The sequence below is a fragment of the Chenopodium album genome, chromosome 24 (assembly GCF_948465745.1).
Source record: "Chenopodium album chromosome 24, dcCheAlbu1.1, whole genome shotgun sequence".
Taxonomy (NCBI): domain Eukaryota; kingdom Viridiplantae; phylum Streptophyta; class Magnoliopsida; order Caryophyllales; family Amaranthaceae; genus Chenopodium; species Chenopodium album.
In genome coordinates this window covers 8,497,554-8,516,066 of record NC_137857.1, presented here as the reverse complement: position 1 = coordinate 8,516,066, position 18,513 = coordinate 8,497,554, and the positions used below count along the sequence as shown (strand labels likewise).

The 18,513-nt window shown below is 33.3% G+C and overlaps 2 protein-coding genes across 2 annotated transcripts; one reads left to right on the top strand and one right to left on the bottom strand.

The window, feature by feature from the left end:
* The first annotated feature begins 4,027 nt into the window (after positions 1-4,027).
* On the top strand, positions 4,028-10,033 carry LOC145611791 (uncharacterized). The gene is made up of 2 exons (XM_081667159.1): positions 4,028-5,070; positions 9,422-10,033. Exons 1-2 carry the CDS (start codon positions 4,102-4,104, stop codon positions 9,578-9,580), a joined length of 1,128 nt encoding a protein of 375 aa, XP_081523285.1. The 5' UTR covers positions 4,028-4,101; the 3' UTR covers positions 9,581-10,033.
* Positions 10,034-12,177: 2,144 nt separating this feature from the next.
* LOC145611786 (nuclear transcription factor Y subunit A-3-like) lies at positions 12,178-17,573 on the bottom strand. Its single transcript, XM_081667155.1, has 7 exons — positions 17,196-17,573; positions 16,235-16,312; positions 14,638-14,955; positions 14,227-14,336; positions 14,074-14,145; positions 13,221-13,388; positions 12,178-12,856 (listed from the first exon to the last, which is right to left on the bottom strand). Exons 3-7 carry the CDS (start codon positions 14,882-14,884, stop codon positions 12,509-12,511), a joined length of 945 nt encoding a protein of 314 aa, XP_081523281.1. The 5' UTR covers positions 14,885-14,955; positions 16,235-16,312; positions 17,196-17,573; the 3' UTR covers positions 12,178-12,508.
* Between the last annotated feature and the right edge of the window lie 940 nt (positions 17,574-18,513).

Genomic DNA, 18,513 nt, shown 5'->3' with positions numbered 1-18,513 from the left:
ACTTGATTCGTGGTAGATTTAAAATTGTCTTTGATTAGAGTTCAGTTACATTTACTTGGAAGTGATGTGATTTTATAAGTAAGGATTATGACGTGATACCGTGCGGTGTTCTATGAAAAACAAGTTAGTCTAATATTGTAGCCTTTTTATTTTCAATCGATACATAGAGGTAGAGTTGTTTCAAACATTTGAGTATTTGACAATTTTATCTCAGTTCTAGTTAATCTACTTTGTATTTTGTACTTTGGATATATTTTTATTTTATTTTTTGGTTTTAAGTTTATTATTTTTCAAAGGAATCAAAACTCAAAATGAATTAGACAACAATTGAGCCCTACGAATCAGTAGAAGAAGGATGTGTAGGTTTGAGGTTATTACTCGAGATTTTGAAAGGAAGGTCATATTTAGGAAAACGAGAAGAGTGAGGGTTTGGTGGCTTGCTAACATTGTGGAGGATAATTTAAAGTTATTGCAATGACCATAACACTTTGAAGGATGTATGGGTATGATTTATCTTCTTGGAATCGAATTGTTAAGCACTAATCAATCGCTTGTCAAAAGTTGAAGTATTCTTCATCGACCTAGATGGTGTGCTTGCAAATATATTATCAATGTATATTAACTTTAATTAATGTCTTGGTCTAAATAATAGAAGAGTACTAACCCATATTTACATTCTGGCACTCAAATAAAATATGACAATGTAATTATACGATTGATACAAAAGACAAGGTGTAGCAATTAAATCGGATATGATGAGATAGTATTGTTGTGATTGATTCAAAATTCATCACGTAACAACAACAAGAATAGTAATTGCTTATATGCCCTAAGCTCTTGAAAATATGACTCACTTTGCATTTGCACGGTCTTCAAAGAATATCTTTGACCATGAATATCTTCGGCTATGCATGAATAAGGGCCTTGTTGACTCGAATGAACAATACAAGAGGGGGGGTGAATTGTATTGTGGAGGAACTAGGGTAATTTTTGCGAAATTCTAAAAGAAACTTAAACAAAAACTTTAAAGTGCAAGAGAGATTTTATGTGGAAAACTTCTTGGCCCTAATCAAGAAGAAAAACCACGACCACAAGGGATTTTAAACTCAACTCTTAATAATAATAGGGCAAACAACCTATTACAAATTAAGACTCTAAACTCAAGTTCCTCTACGAACTTAAGTTCCCCCTCAACTGATCCCTCAATCAGTTGAGCTCTCAAATCTCTCTCTTTCTCCTTGCTTCACTCAAAGCAATCTAAACACTCTAGAGTTTACCCAAACTCTACCCCAATACAACTCAAGTTAAAACTCTAAGATGCTAAGTACAAAGACACTCAAGGACTTAAGTGGGTTTTGACTCTTTTCGAAAAGCTAAGAATTGTAATGCTCAAGTGTACTTTTCAAAACAGAAAACTAATCCTATTTATACAGGAGGAAAGCAGTTGAAAACCTTACGTTTGCCTTAACTCCCACTACACCACAACTTCCATGAAATAAGGAAGTGTAGTTCGTGGATGCTTGGGCAGCAAGCTGAAGCACACAATAAGGAAGTGGTTCCTTTATTTTCTCAACCTCCTTGACCAAGTAAAAAGCCGTTTTAAAAATAGTTTTACCGAGTCAGATTTTCCAAAATATTAGGATGAAATCAAAACAGAAAATCTTTTAATAAATAAGATATTTTTACTTAAAAGATAATTTTCCGAAATAAGATAAAATCTTGTTAAATCAAGGATAATAAAATCTTGATAAACTGAAATTAAATCCACTTAAATCCTATCAATTAATAATGTACTTAACATATATACAAGAAGCCTAAAATAAATAATGAAGATACAATAGAGTATAGACTCCTTGGAACTCAGTGAAGCTTCGACTCTGGAGCTTCAGTTCCTCACTAAAGGAACTTGGCTTCTGATTGTCTTCTATGCTTGTCCACATCTCATCCTTAGACCTTGTTCCATGCTCCATTCTGACTCTAGAACTTCGTTGCATATAAAACGACAAAAGTTAAAGTCCTTATGGGTTTGCTTAGGTTCCTTGAGTCATCATCAAAACTTAAGATCAACATGCCTGTTCTCTTACGTTGAAATTCAGTTCAGTTCAGCCGAGTTCAGTTCAGTTCAGTTCAGTTCAGCTCAATTCAGTTTAGTTCAGCTCCTAATTTCCTTCTCTTATAAAATATTCATTTCAGTTCAGTTCAGTTCAGTTCAGTTCAGTTCAGTTCAGCTGAGTTCAGTTCAGTTTAGTTCAGCTGAGTTCAGTTCAGTTCAGTTCAGCTGAGTTCAGTCAATGAGAACAGGCCCTAAAACTTTAATTTTAAAAAGTTTATATGAAAATTTTTATAATATGGTATTATGGTGAATCTAATAAAATCCCACATGCAAATTTGTTTCTATTGTATAAATCATAAGATATGGTCAAAGTTATTTAATTTTGACTATATAATAATAAGCGAGTCAAATTTTCAGAAACGGAGGTAGTACAAAAACTTGAACTCGAACTTGAACTCGAAACACACAAGTATGACATTACAAGTCTTACCACCTTAGCTAGTGGCGGAGCTAGGAATTTCAAAACCTACAATTGTAGCAAGAATTGAACCATGCTTAATTGTACTAACTCATGCAATGACATGAGCACCCTCGAGATCATAACCATTTGAAGAATGATGTTATTAATGATTAGCAAATCAGTTCAAATGAAAATTAAGATCATTCATTTACTTAAGTCACTTCATACTTTTATTCAGGAAGTTACTCCTCAACATAAAATTAAGTCATTTCAATATTGCAATCTCAAATCGTGGCCCTAATTAATAAGTAATGAAGAACGATCGGTTTCAAGGGTAATGTTAATAAAAGAAAGGTGCTTTTGTTACGTTTAATTGATAACCTTATAAAAATATCCACAAAAGAAAAAAAAACTTGTAAGTTGTAATTGATATATATAAACATATTGCCAGGAATGTTGTTAATTATTACTTATTAGATAGTAATCTCACACACACACACTTAATATAATTTAATTCACTTTCATGTGAACAACTTATTGATTACGTGATTAGCAATGAATTAATTACTAAATTATAAAATATTAAATTTTTTGACAGATAAAGTACAATAAAATAATATTTACAGTTACCAAAGTATGAAAAATATTTGAAAATATGACCCAAAACTTGTCGCTCTTATTGGCAATTCCAATTAAAATCTATCCCTTGCTACTGATATAATGATGTTATTGTTGCCTACACTTCCTTGCTTTCTAGTTTTCAAACCCACACCGTCATCACTAGACCACAACACAAAGTACCTATTCTTTTACTGGATTTCTCTATTAATTAGTCAAATTTCTCATGTATTCACAAATATATAATTCTCCATTTCAATGTATGAATTAATTGGAAATTTGTATGAGTTTTAAATTGGGAAAGAAGGGGGCGGTACTATTGAAGATTCCAATTTAGAAATCAATATTGATTTTGACTTGTAATTTATACAAAACTAATGTGTGGTTTGTCAAATTTGCAAGAGAAATATAGATAATAATTGACTTCTCTTGTTCTTCATTTTTGGCACATACCTTTTTTCTCTCTCTTTTTTATGCCCTGCTCTTGCTACGGGTCTACCTTTTACCAACAACTTCTATTATTATCTTCCAAATGCTTTTGTTTTCTTCAAAGTAAATTTGACGAATATGCTTATGCTTGGGTAGGGGAATTGTTTCCTACTCAGTATTCGAGTATTCACATAGAATTACTCGAAAAACTCAAAGATTTTCTCCAATCATAAGCATTTGAAGAATGATATATAAAGAACGACGTCACTTCATATCTTTATACTCATATTCGAGAACTTAGTCCACAACACATGATTTTATCATCTCAATATTGCAAATGAGTTAATCTTATTACAATCACATAGTTCGTATATCACGTAGTATGATCATGATGTACTCATTTTCCGAAACTAGACACATATATGTGCAACTTTTTCACTCTTGCCGTTGTTCAAATCCTTGGAGAAGGGCACTTAAGTACAACAACGTTTAGAGGGACTCAAATCAAAATTTTGGCACACACCTCACATTCTAAGCTTCAATGGATTCCTTGTTCGCAACCTACGCTTCTTCAGACGAAGAAGAAGACCAACAAAAACCACAACAACCTTCTTCAAAACCTTCTCTTTCTCTCTTCTCTTCTCTCCCCAAACCCCAATCTTCTGCATCATCTTCTTTTTCTCTCTCTACTCCCAAATCTTCCTCTCAAATCCAAAAACAACCCCCAAATCAAGAATCTTCAACCCTACCCCCAAAATCATCTGCTCTTTTCTCTTTCCTCCCACCTCCAAAATCTGAAACAACCCCTAATTTACCTCATCCTACCCCTAATCCCAAAAGGGTTGTTCAATTTCGACCTCCTGTTCCAACCCCACCTTCCAATTTCGATGATGATGATGAAGATGACAAAGAAGATGAAGAGGAAAGAGAGAGAAAGAAGCAAAGACAATTGGGTCAAGATGTGTCTGTTAAATCCTTCCTTTCAAGTATGCCAACCCCTAAAAATTCTGGGCAAAACTCACTTGGTGCGCTGCCGCCTTCATTGGGGGCGGGTCGTCGATCTATTGTCGAAACCGAGGGACCGGCATCGGTCCCGGGGAGTTCGGAGGTTAATGGGGTGAATTCTGAAGTGGGTTTTGATCCTATTGTTGGGAGTAATCAGCAGAATTTGGTGGAGGAGTCTTATAATTATAATTATGAAGTGGGTGTTGCAGGGGATCATAGTCAAGGGTATGCTAATTATGATGCTTATGGAGGTAGTTCAAGTGATTATAATAGTGGTTATCAGGGTTATGATAGCAGCAATTGTTACAATGGTGCCTCAGCTGAGGAGATGGCTTCGACGATGGCGGTCAGTGGGGTTGACAGCTTTGCTAGTTTTGGTGGGAGGAGAAGAAAGGATCAACCGCCAGCTGAAATTATTGAGGTGACGCAGGATGAATTGATGAAGAACCGCCCAACTGAGGATAAATCCAAGCTTACTGGAATAGCATTTGGACCATCTTATCAGGTATATTATGGTGTCAATACTCTTTTGTACTTATGATTTTGCAATCTGTTTGTTATATTTTGATTGTTGGGTTGTTGCTTATGTTGTTAGTTCCTTAATTGGTGAATTGTGATTGTTTGTAGTGTGTGTGTTTTTTTTTTTAGTTCCACCCAGTTCACCCTTTCGGCTAATTTGGATCCGGGATCAATTCTGGGTGGTTAGTTTCCGGTCTCCTCCCAATTGTTGTTTTGGGGGATCGAACACAGGTCATCCCTACCAAGTGTAGTCCCAATCACCACTGCACTAACATCCAATTGGTTTGTATGGTGTGTTTATTGGGCTGAGAGTTGATAACTTTGAGAATTCGGAGTCCTTCACTTTACATGTTGTGGGATGCTGCAGAAAGTATGAAGTCCTTTTGTGTGCTTGTTGTGCTCATTGCTTTTACTGGATCTGTTTCAATTGTAGGAACCATGTACCTTGTTTTGGAGCTTTTGTGGTTATCTTGAACCTGCAAAGCTTTATGTTGTTATTGTTCATGAGCTCTTAGGTGTTGCACTTATTAGTTATTACCAGTTCGCTGTTGTTGATAGTATTCGTGATAAGTGTATCACAAAGCCTAAAGATGCTTTCTTTTCATTTGCTAGATGCCTGCTTGTCTCACATATTAAGTTTGAGGTTCATGGGCCATTTTGAGGGTGTTACTTTTTCTTAGCATGCTATGTTGGAGTGTGCTAATCCTTGAGATTTGCTACTGCCTTATGCCATAGATTAGGACCCTTTTACTGCTACTAGTCAATTTGTAGAGAGAATTGAAGAAAAATTGTCTTATATTAGGAATACATGAACTTAATATCATATTATGATGCTACCTATACCTTATTTTTTTATCTTAGGCTGGTAAAAAGAGATATTGTTTTCTTAAACTTTTGAAGGCTTTCTACTGTGGGTTGTAGGTTGGGACTTGCTGATTATAGAGGAAATTAAATATATGTTTTACTTGTTTCCATGGATTTTGGAGAGTTTTTGATGAGCTAGACAATGGATTTAATCAGAAGATTGGAACTATTTTCATATGGAGGTGGTAGGGACCTTAGGATGCTAATAGTATTCATGTTTTTATGGTCTGAGGAAATTCTTTTCTAACATAAGGAATATAGTCAACTTTGGTCTAGTTGCAGGCTTCTTCCATAGTAATCTTTTCTATTTGAAATCATGTCAGTGGCCAGAATATGGGTAACTAATACTGGTAAGTGTGGAGAAAAATGTTGAAGTAGAATCGTCAAATTGATACGCAGAGAAAGACAAGATCAATTTGAGGTTGAGCAAATTAGACATTTGAAGGTTGAACTTGCTTCATACACTATGAATACCATTTGCTTGGCATTCGTAGTTCTTTCATTTTTTCTTTTGTTGGATCTTCTTTTTGTTAGAGGAAAGGGGGGTGGGGAGTGGAAATTTAAAATATTTCCCTAGGAATTGCAACTATGTTCATGTAACTGATGTTTGATGGTTTGGGTAGGAATTAAGAAATATATGACTGAATTATGCATCTAAGGATGGTTGAGCAATGGGCGAAATATCAATAAATTTCTCTAAGTCTCTCTGATTTTGATGATTTTATTAGTAAAATCTCTCCTATCCATTTCAGTGGGGTGCAATATCCACTAATCTTGACTTTTAACTTTTAACGGAATAACTTCTAATGGTTCAAAATTCCATGGACTCTCGTATATACTTTTTGGTAGTGTATTATAGTAGTTATGTCTTTATGTGTTTGAGGTCAATAGTCTCTCGTTGCATGCAACTCTCTTTCCAACTTGATCCATGCCTTTATCTTCAGATCAATTTAATTGTATTGATAGTGAGGGAACATCTTGTGTTACATATTGACCTTTGTTTGGGATTGTGGAGTTGTTGGTCACACTGCAAGCGATTTTTATATTTTGTATGGTTGAAGTATAAGTACTGCTACTTGACCTTGTTGTATATCAATCTTTACGCTGTGTTATTAACTATGGATCATGCTTATCTAACCCTCTCTGGCCATCTGAATTTAAAATTGAACTATAATCTGTTTTAAGGACTGTGTGATTGACTCTAGGAAAATAAAAAGTAATCCAGCAAGGAAATTGACTGGATTTATTCAAAGAACGGGATGCTCTTACAACTCTCTCTCTCTCTCTCTCTCTCTCTCTCTCTCTCTTAGGGCTTAATTTTGGATAGGATGTCCGATCCGAAAATTTCGGATATCGGATACCTATTCGGATATCAATTTTTGGATTTTCGGATATCTGAAATATTTCGGATTTCAAATATTGGATAACGGATATCCAATCCAAATATCCCAATTTTGGATATCAGATATCCAATCCAAGTATCCAAAATTAATTTATATTTTCTTTAAAAAAATAAAAATAAAAAATGATCATATATTGTATCGGATATTGGATGTCTGGCTTATCCGATCCGAAATTTTTCGGATATCGGATATCCTAAATTTTCTGGATTGGATTCGGATATTGGATTTCCGATCTAAAATCCATTTTGGATTGGATATCCGATTTGTGCCACCCCTTTGTATTTTTTTATGTAAGCTTATAATTAGATCTCGATCTCTCTCTCTCTCTCTCTCTCTCTCTCTCTCTCTCTCTCTCTCTCTCTCTCTTCATGGTGGATGGAGGGTGTGGCAGTGCTTATTGAGGAAGGAATAAGATAATAATTGTGGTACAACATTGGGGTGAGATGTGAATGACCCCATAGTAGAGAATTGAAGTTCCCAAGGGCGGCAGGGAAGACGGATTATGGGTAATTCTATTGAGGAGAAATGAGAATAGGGAATGATGACAATGGAATCAAATATGCATGAAGGGAACTAAGAGCTATATTTCTCTTTCACTGCCCATTAGTGTTATTGTGCTGATTGTATGATTTAATTTGGTAGCATGAGTGAGGGAAGAGGGGGGGGGGGTCATTTATTGAAATAGCCTTCTTTTGTACGGTTGTACCTCATTATACTTTATCTGATTTGTGGTCTTATATGTTTATTTTTTTCTAAAATTTGTCCAAGCTTTGACACATTTATAGAGGAACTTAGCGTGTACTTTTCCTGTGGTCATGGATCTGCTGGTATTGGGCTGAACTCATTTGGATCCATGCACGTAATATGCATGGTTATAAACTTATAATAGCACTATGACTACAAAGAGGGGGGGATTGATGATCCGGGTGATTGCATATTTGCATGCATCTCCATGCTTGCTGTATGTGCTTCTCCATTTTTTACTAGTTATAGAATTGTTAAGAAGATCTTCATAGTATCTGAGGTCCCTATTTGATGTCATGAATAAGGCTTTTTCTTCCTGGAGCATCTATTAATTAGATTATCTAGATATCTCAAATGTTAAGAGTAATCATACTATTTTGTCATTGGCATAAAAAATGGTGATACAGTTGGTTGAATAGTTTTTTTTTTTTATTACTATTATTATTATTTTTTTTTTTTGGGGTGCTGTTGTTGTAGCTGGCATCAATTCACCTTGTAATCTTTAAACCATCTGAATCACTATACCTATGGCGAGTCCACCTATTCTGGCACCAGTTTACTAGTATGCCTATATATACCGGCTGACCATTGAGCAACTGTCTTATATAAACTGCTTCAACCTGATTCTTTACACTCATATTAAATCCCTTTAAAGAGACTTTTTGTGCTATGCTTCTTCTGATGATTTAACCAATTTGTTTGTTATGTGTGCCTTAACCTTTTTTTGTTTAGTTCTATCATGTTATAAGTATTCTGTTACTTTGGATTAATACATTGATTTACTTCTATGAGTTCTGATAGTAAACACATATGTTTCACAAGGGTGTTTGGTTAATTTTGCGATAATTCTTAAGTTGTGGGCAGGAAGCCTAACTGAATTGATAGGAACAGTGGCAGTATTTGTTTTCTTTTGATACCTAGGAATGAATTAGTCTTGCAGGGAGGAAATCTTCTTGTTTATCCTCTCCATTCTTTTCTATGCCAAAACTGCAAGGTTGTGTTGCTTGCTAACTTTTTCATGAGTTTCAACTCATTAATGCAGTTTATAACAGTTACATGCTGACAAAAAACTAACAAGCAGTGAGCAGGAAAGGTATTGTACTGCTATGAATAACTAGTACTTCGTATAATATAGGAGACGAGGCCAAATTGTTCTATGAAAGTAGATGAGAGGAAAATTGGGACTTTGATGATCTCAATGTAGGATTTTCTGTTGGTGTTTTTGTTGAAGTTGTCTTTTATACTTGCCTGATATACCTCTGTTACTGCTTGGTGGTTAGTTATGTGCTGAATATGGTTTTGATTTTTTTTTTTTCTTTTCTGCAGCCGGCTTCAACCAAGGGGAAACCATCTAAGCAGCACAAACGAAAGCATCAAATTAGTGCCTTGTACTTTGATATGAAGCAAAAGGAATTGGAACTTTCAGAACGGCGTGCTAAAGGGTTTCTCACTAAAGCAGAAACACAAGCAAAATATGGATGGTGAAATGGTCTTCTAGTTAGTATCCACCCTACCCGGTCATGTTTATCTTGGTGATTATACCATTGGTCTTTTGTAATTGCAAGTGCATATTGTGAAAGTTGAAATCTTGAGAAGTAAATTTTGAGCTTTCTGATGACATAAGTTCTTTCCAATCTTGGGGACATATTATGTTCAGTTCCCATACTGTAACAATTCTTTACTGTGTACGTGCCTTTCGTATTATTTATATGAAGTTGTTAGGAAGCGGAACATTAGGAGTTCCACTTTGAATTCACATCCTGTCTAATTTCATCAATGAGTTCTGAATTCTGGTTGCTCTCAGCCCTTCACCCTTGATGACACAGAGTTCTGGGAGATGGAGAAGTCGATTATGATCCATCTAATACTGGTTTTCATGGATTCACTGTTGGATCAGTATTGTAACATTTGTAAGTAGAAATGATTATTATTAAAGGCCTTGTGTAATGCTGTCCTTACCCTGATCTAAAACATGATTGGAAAAACATCTTTTTTTTTTTTTTTTTGAAAATTGGAAAAACATCTATGTTAAAAAGAATCATTGAAAAAATTAAATTTCTCACAATCTTTTCTGTTTTTTTTTGGCCCAAGTTTAGACCAAAAACGGAAAAATAGCTTCCTATAACTTTCACTTTTGGTTATCATGATTTGTCTTTCGTTCCAAATTGGATATACATTCCATGCAATTGCACAATTTCACTCTATATGATGTTCACCAGTTCCAAATAAATTATACAAGTAGGTTTTAAACTTTAATATAGAATTCAAGAACAAAGTGACGAGGTGATTTTTCAATTCTCTAGTTTTATTAAGTGAAAAACGTAGGATTTATACTTAATCATATGATTGAATATGTTAGTGTCATGTCATCGTGTGAGTCACTGACTCGTGAAATTGTGATTTTGACCACTTTGTACATTTTTTAAAATGTTAATTAATTATTACTCTCTCTATTTCTTTTGTATTGTTCGTATATACAAGTATTATATATTATCGATGAAGAAAAAATTAAATATTGTTGACAAATATATTATGAAAAACATACTTATGTGATAATCTATATGAATCTCGGCGTGTAGATCATTATCTCAACTTCTTTCAAATTACTTTAATATTTGGATTACCCTTATATATATATAATAAACATTAAAGCAAATAAAATTAATCGCCGCTTTCCTAGCAAAAAGCACAAGAATAATAAGTAAGATTTAAAGTTAGTTACTACAAAAAGCACCAATAATAAGTAATGAATGATTTGTTTGGGGAAGATTATGTGTCTTTCCTTAGGTTAGTTTAATCTCTCCATTTTGACTAAGAAAGTCAAAGTCCCCAAATAGAAGGTTCACTTTAATTGAAGAACATACAGGCTATGAAAACCAAACAATAGAAGCATATCCATTACTTATCTGAAGTACAATCTTATTCCCTCTCAAATAGACTTATGGGAGTGTAAACATTACACTAATATAATGGCAGAGTGGTGGATTTTCTTAGCAAATTAGACATCAATCAATATATACAGAAAATCATAACTAGACCTGGTTATTGGGCGGGTCGGGTCAGGGTCGGTGCGGGTCGGTTGCGGGTCAAAGAGGGTCACATTTTATAGGGTCAATATAGGGTCGGGCCAATGCGGGTCGCGGGTCGATAATGGGCGGGTCTACAAAATATCAATTAAAATAAATATTGGACAAAGCCATTATTAAATACATATGAATACAAATTAATCTATATAATTATTTTTACATTATGTATTTTCTTTATCAACTAAATTGGAAAAACATGTTGGCCCTATATTGACCCTACCCAATAAGGGCCATGTCCATTAATAGCCCTGTTCATTAAAAGCCCTATAAGCTTGGCCCTGACCCTGTTATCATTGGGCTACCCTGTCCAATAACCACCTCTAATCATAACCATTTCTTGTCATTTTACAGATCATCACAAAACAGGAAGAGAGGCCAGCTTCACAAGAGATAAGAGAGATGGTTGATGTTGTAAGAAAAAGAATATTGTACATAAAGAATTGAAGTTAGTTCTTGTAAAAAGCACGACATTAATGGATGATAAATAATTTACTTGTATAGTACTCAAAATCATTAAAAACAACGGTGTATAATATATGAGTACTTCTTATCAAGCCCTTTAAAAATAACACTTGAAGTATAGTACTACAAAGTTATTTCATAGCATGTAAATTGTCAATTAAACATCCAAAATTTCATTCTAATATATAATTATGATTACACTTCTTATATTATTTGGACATTACACATATATTGTACACATAATATCAATGTACTACACGTCTACACATATGTTAAGTTAAGTAACCCTAGGTTTTTTACAGATAAAAATATAATATAACTCTTTTTACCGTGTAGGTTTTTTTTTTTTTTTTTTTTTTTTTTAAAAAAAAAAAAAAAAAAAAAAAAAAACTCAAAATCAAGTTTAAGTTGCCACAAATTGATTATAAACGATTGGACAATTGTATGGTAAGATATACACCAAGTGCACCGTAAAAGTTATTTTAAAACAAAAAAAACTACCAATCAAAGAAAGAAAAACAAAAAAACAAAGAATAATTTCAACATTTATAATTATTAAAATAAGATTGTCCTGCTAATTGGAGGAAATACTAGTATGCTTAACAATATTACAAAATACCAAATTGATGTCCAAATAGTTTTGATACCAAGTTTTTACCAACTTTGACACTACTGAGAATGTCAAAAGATCATCCATATCAAATATTTTGAATACTGAAACATATCGAAACTTTTAAATACAGCAGAATATTTCATGGCATGCGAAATCAATGCCAGAAGGCTAATACAAGCAAGAATAATATGAAGTATTAAAAAGCCAAGGATGAGTTGCCTAGTCACGATGTGTTGGTTGCTCCTTCCAATTTCACCGGACCACGGGAGCCTGATGCTGGTTCGGGTTGTTTATAAACCCGTCATTGTGTTGCATGGCTCCACCTGTATGTGAAGAAGAGATGCCTAAGAATCCACTGTCATGTTGCTGGTAAAAAGAATTGCCATTGGTGGAGATGCTTGAGGTACCCGTTGCCATGCATTGTGATTGATGGGATTCAAACACCATGTTATTATATGCATTATTTGAGCCAGAGATTGAATGATTCCCATTTACAGAGGTTGAGTCGGATTGTTGTTGCTTCTTTGTACTAAGGAAACGACCACCTGATCCTCTGACCCTATTCAAGGCATGAAGATGCCTTGATTCATGAAGATAAGGCTGCCAAACAATGAAAAGCATTATATAATACTTTATCATGTCCGTTAATAGCTATCATGTTATTAAAATAATACGAAGTATATCATAGTTTATCATGTTTGGATTATCTTATAAGCCTGTAAGTAATAGGAAGGTTGTAAAAAAAAATCAACATCCTCTTAATTTTTTAAATTAACATCCTCTTAATTTTTTGATAGGAAGAAACCATTAGATTAGATTAGATTACATCTGTATGTGTCAATAAGAAAATAACAAGTGGAAAGCACAATTACGAATAATCAAAAGCCATTGCAACTAACCCTGAGTGAATAATTACATATGAACATGAATAGGAAATTCAAGAGACCTGGGAGAAACGTCTTACCTTTCGAGCTTTAATGAGCTTGTTTTGGGCCTCCATCTTTGCTCTTGATTGTCGCCTTCTTAGAATGCCATGGTATTGCTTTGCATTGACAAATATCGGTTCATCTTCAGATATATCAAGAGGTAATGGGACTCTCGTAGTTGTCATGCCCATCATATGGGGTTGAATCTAGATAATTCAAGGTAAAGAAAAGAATTAGTTTTCAAGATTCTACAGGAAGGATTTTAAATTTAACCCAAGTGTAAATTGATATTGAACATCATAGTATGGCGTAATGACATTAACTATACATAATAATTAATCAATTGACATAGTAGAAAAACAGGTGGTAACAAATACAGAAGTTTTATTTCCATAAATGTCAAGGAGTGGATGTATTTAACAAACAATTTTTGGTACTTTCAATCTCTCGGAATTATAACTTTATAGAAAAAGATACTTCTTATGTCTAACCAAACTACCATAAGTTACCCATTAGAAAATTCTCATCGCAAAAGTGTCCTAACTTTAGGTAATCTAATTAAACACCGTTAAAAGGGAATCAATTTGACCGATTTAACCCCACTAAACTCTATCAAAAAAAAAGTGTAGCAAACAATTCAATATTTCAATAACAAATTGCAATTGAATTACTTATATATAAGGAATACAATATGCAATATACGTGCAATAATATATATGTAATGATTCGTATAAAACTTAATTTTAATTACTTAGCACCCACTAGTAAAAATGTTACCCTCCACTACTAAATATATACATCCATGCATAAAATTGGAGACATTACGTATTATGAAAACAAGTACAATATAGCATGAAAAAGCAACTTAAATGAAAATTTAAAGAAACTTACAATGGGTGTTGTCCCATATGTATTAAGTATCCCATTGTAATAGGGATCACCACAAGGATATGGCATGCATCCCTGCCAAAAGGAAGAGAGTTCTCTCAGCATCTTCCAATCATATAAAAAAAAAAAAAAACAAAAACAACAACCACCGCTTACCATTGCACGATTGTAATCCATTTGACCAATATTAAAACCAGCTTCTGGGTGACCCATTAGATACATTGGTTTCATTTGTCCAAGGTTCTTGCCACAATTAACTTCTTGACCTAGAAAAAAAAAAATGAAAAGCGCATGATACCATTACGAGGGTACACTTGAAAGATTGACACTCCATTAGACAAACATACAAAAAGAGACAAGATTAACACCCACTAGACATACATCCAAAGACACGCGAAGTACTAAGTAGGAGATGAGATATATTTTGCACAAGCTTCACATGTACTACTTCATTACTAAATATGCAACTCGCCATAAATTCATCACCACCATCACCCCCAACAACAAAAGAGAAAGATAAAGGGATAGAAACAAAGAATACAAAGGAAAGGATGAAACAAAGAATACCAGATTCAGATGACATGCATTGGTCCTGAGAATTGGTTCCGGCATTAGTAGTCATATCATGATTTGACTGAGTTGATTGACTTGAAGGTGAGTCTTGATCTTGCAAATGAAAGCCTAATGACCTTGCATTGAGATGAAGTTGAGGTGGGGAATCCATTTTCAAGCTCAAGCCCTTCGATAAAGATTCGGAAATTCTGTGGTCATCTGAATTCCAATGTGCAGGGTAATTGATAAATAAATTGGACATTTGGATAAACTAGCACACAACACCAAGACAGATTCTAAGTGAGTGGTTACAATGCAGCCGGTAGATTAGACCTGCAAAAGGGGGCAAATTCCTATCAAATAATCAGCATTAAATTTACAAATCAATTTATCAACATAAAATGTTTTGTCTAAGATTCGACATCAAAGCCTTCCTCCTTTCTCCACAATTCAATCCATGACAAATAAAATAAAAGTATGTCTATGGTGCAAAATCTGAAAAGAAAACCTCAAAATATTTAAGAACAAATAGGTTAACAAAAACACCCACATATACATACAAACACATTTGTAGGAAATCCAAGAAAACAAAAAATTCCATTCCTAGGTATTTGTCTATTGTCTCCACACCGCCTCACCGCTTCACCCCCAATATACAAATCAGGTTTACCTAATATGTTGATACACTAATTGAACACACCTCACTCCCCTAAAATTCATCATGTTGCCTCATTGATAGCTACGTACAAGGATACAAACGACTCATACATGTTGGCATAAGAGCATCTTCGATAGGGGGCTTAAGACAAGAGAGGGTTGCCAAATATAACATATCATGGGATAAATAGGCAAAGCAAGAACAACTAGCACAATTGAGAACATTTTTCAAATGATTTCATTTCATTCTCAAATTAAATGAAATTTATCTTTTTCAATAAGACACATTAGAGCCACAAAACAGGTCACCAAAAAGTATATGTAATACGTACATTGGGTCTCACCATTGGAGATAAAGGTTTTGACACCCCAATAAGAACACAGGACATCATCAACAGAATAAATAAATACATGAAGGTAACAACATATATAACAGAACAAATAAGAAACAGAAACAGTTGGATGTCGATTTCACACCACAATTAAGCAAGTTCATCAACGAAATGCAACTACTTTCAGGGACGATAAGCACACAAGATTGACCAAATTAACAAGGCTACTCTTCAGTCAAATTGAATCAAAACAAATTCAAGAAGTAAAATCACACTCCTAGATTTCGACACACAACTCGATAATTCAGATAACTTATACAACAAAAAATTTATACCCTAAAAATAATTGTGTAAAACACATCAACTTCAAATGCAACAGATTCCAGAGGAGCAGAACTCATGTGGTTCAGAGTCATAAACTGAAGTAGTACAACTTTGTACAACTCTACTCATGTTTCAAATAATCTGCAATTTCGCATCCAAATATACGCTTTTTTCTTAAATACTTCGTATTAACCAATCCAGAAAAATGAATGTGAAAGGCGCATACAATTAGTGCGCATAAAACAAACATGCACACTTAGCACAACAATAGAAGGACTTGACCATTCAACAATATTTACCTGAAAAGAAAAGGAAAAACACGAGCACAAACACGAACACGAACAAGAGCAAGCTTCAGTCACCCAACACTCAACAAGCTGCAAGTTAATTAAGTACAACAATTATCAGCCAAATGAAAGCTAACTAGCTAAGCATACAACAATGAATGAGAAATTTGCATGCAAATGATCCAATAACAAGAGCAAGATTATATATAACAAAATTAACCAAAAATAAACATAGGATGACTCAAAGATATGAATTTTCTTCCCTACCAAAACTGGTAAGAAGATAGTAAGGAAGGTAGAGCTAATGAAAAACCAAGATTCCAAAAAAAGAACAATCCGTACAGAAATAAGCCCAATCATATAATCCCATAAAAAGACTCTCAAAAAAAAGGATGACAATTGACAAAGAATCTCAACCAACCTATTGACATAAACTCAACCCCCTATGACTTTGGAAGAAAATAATGATCAAACCCCAAAATAGATTAAAAAAAAAAAAATTACAACAAACTTATACCATAAATGGGAAAAAATTAAATTTTAATATAAATTATTATTATTACAAATAAAAAGGGTAAAAAAATATGAACAAAATCTAACCCCCAATAGGCAACAATCCAAATTATCAACACCTAATAAGGAAATTTCTAGAAAACAAAACCCACCAATAATAGAGAAACACATAACAGTCACAAAACAACAAGATTAAAAAAAATTTTACCATAAAAGAAAACTTTCCCTTTTCTTCTTCTTCTTCAATAACAGAAATTATAACAGTAATGATCCCAAATAAACCCACATGCAGTAAAAATATAAACACCATAAAAATTTCATACCCAAGAAATTTTAACAAATACCCAGATGAAAAAATGGCTGAAATTTAATAAATTTCAGTCAAAAAAAGTAAAAAATGAATTAAAAATTTAATTTTGCTTAAAAAAAGTTAAAAAAAAAAAGAAAAGAAAGGAAGGACCTTTGGGATCTGAAGAAGGAAGCAAAGAATAGAGGTGCTGGGTTCAAGTTGGGCATGTTTCCCCCCTTGAAACCCCCAATCCCATCTCTTTCTCTCTCTAAACTTTCTCTCTCTACAAATTTTTTTTTTATAAATTTTTTTTGGGTTTTTTTAAAAAAATAAAAATAAATTCTCTCTCTGAATTTTATTGGAGTTTGTTTAGCTAGGAAAAGAGGAAAGACTAGTTAGAGAAGTAGTGACCCTCAAAAATGATGGTGCCCCAATTACCAACTGATCATAAAACTACACTACACTAACTACTTTAAATTAATTAATTAATTAATTAATTAATTATAATAAAAAAAAAATATTTTTTAAAAAAATTTTATTTATATTAAATTAAAAAAATAAAATGAAGAGAGAGAAAATGGAGAGTAAATAGTACTCCGTAAAGCAAAAGAGGGGGGCTGATGACTGTGACATAGACAGTGGTGCATTTTATAATTTTCAGTATAAAATAAAATAAAATAATTATATTTATTTGGAGTTTGTCGTTTCCCAAGAAAATGTAATTTACTCCGTATAACGTCTTTTTCTGAATCATCAAATGTCGCGCCATTTGTTACTGTTGTTGTCATTACTCATTCTTATCTTAAGTCTTTTGGTTAATGGTGACTTTTTAACCATTTTCAAATCATTTTCCCATGTTTTTTTTATTGAAAAAGGGAGAAAATTAAGAAATATCTTCTTCTACTGTGTAAACTTATTACTCCGTCATGAAAAATCTTTTTCTTTACTTCAATATTTTTTTGTTTGAAATATTTTTTTCAATATAAAATTATTACTCCCTCCGTCCCAAATTACTCGCAACGTTTTGACAATTTGCACTATTCACACATCTCACTTTGACTATCTTTTCTAGCTATTATATGAAAGTCAATGTAATCATGTAAGATGTTGTTAGGTCTCTTTTAATGTATAGTTTCTTAATATAAACTTTTTATAGCTTTTATAAATATATAATAAAAGATATCGACGGTCAAACATGTGCATCGGCAAGCGTGTCCAGTCAAAATATTGCAAGTAATCTGGGACAGAGGGAGTACTTTTATTGTGAAAATATTAAAGAAATAATAATAATAGTAATAATAATAATAATAACAATAATAATAATAATAATAATAATAATGAAAACCTTCTACTCCATATAACTCTATTCGATCTTGACAAAAGGATATGTTTGGTAGTTTTATACGGTTAATAAAGAAAATAAAATGGTAGAAAGATTGCTTCAAAAAAAATGGAAGAAATAATAATTAGATGTCACATGTACTTCTTC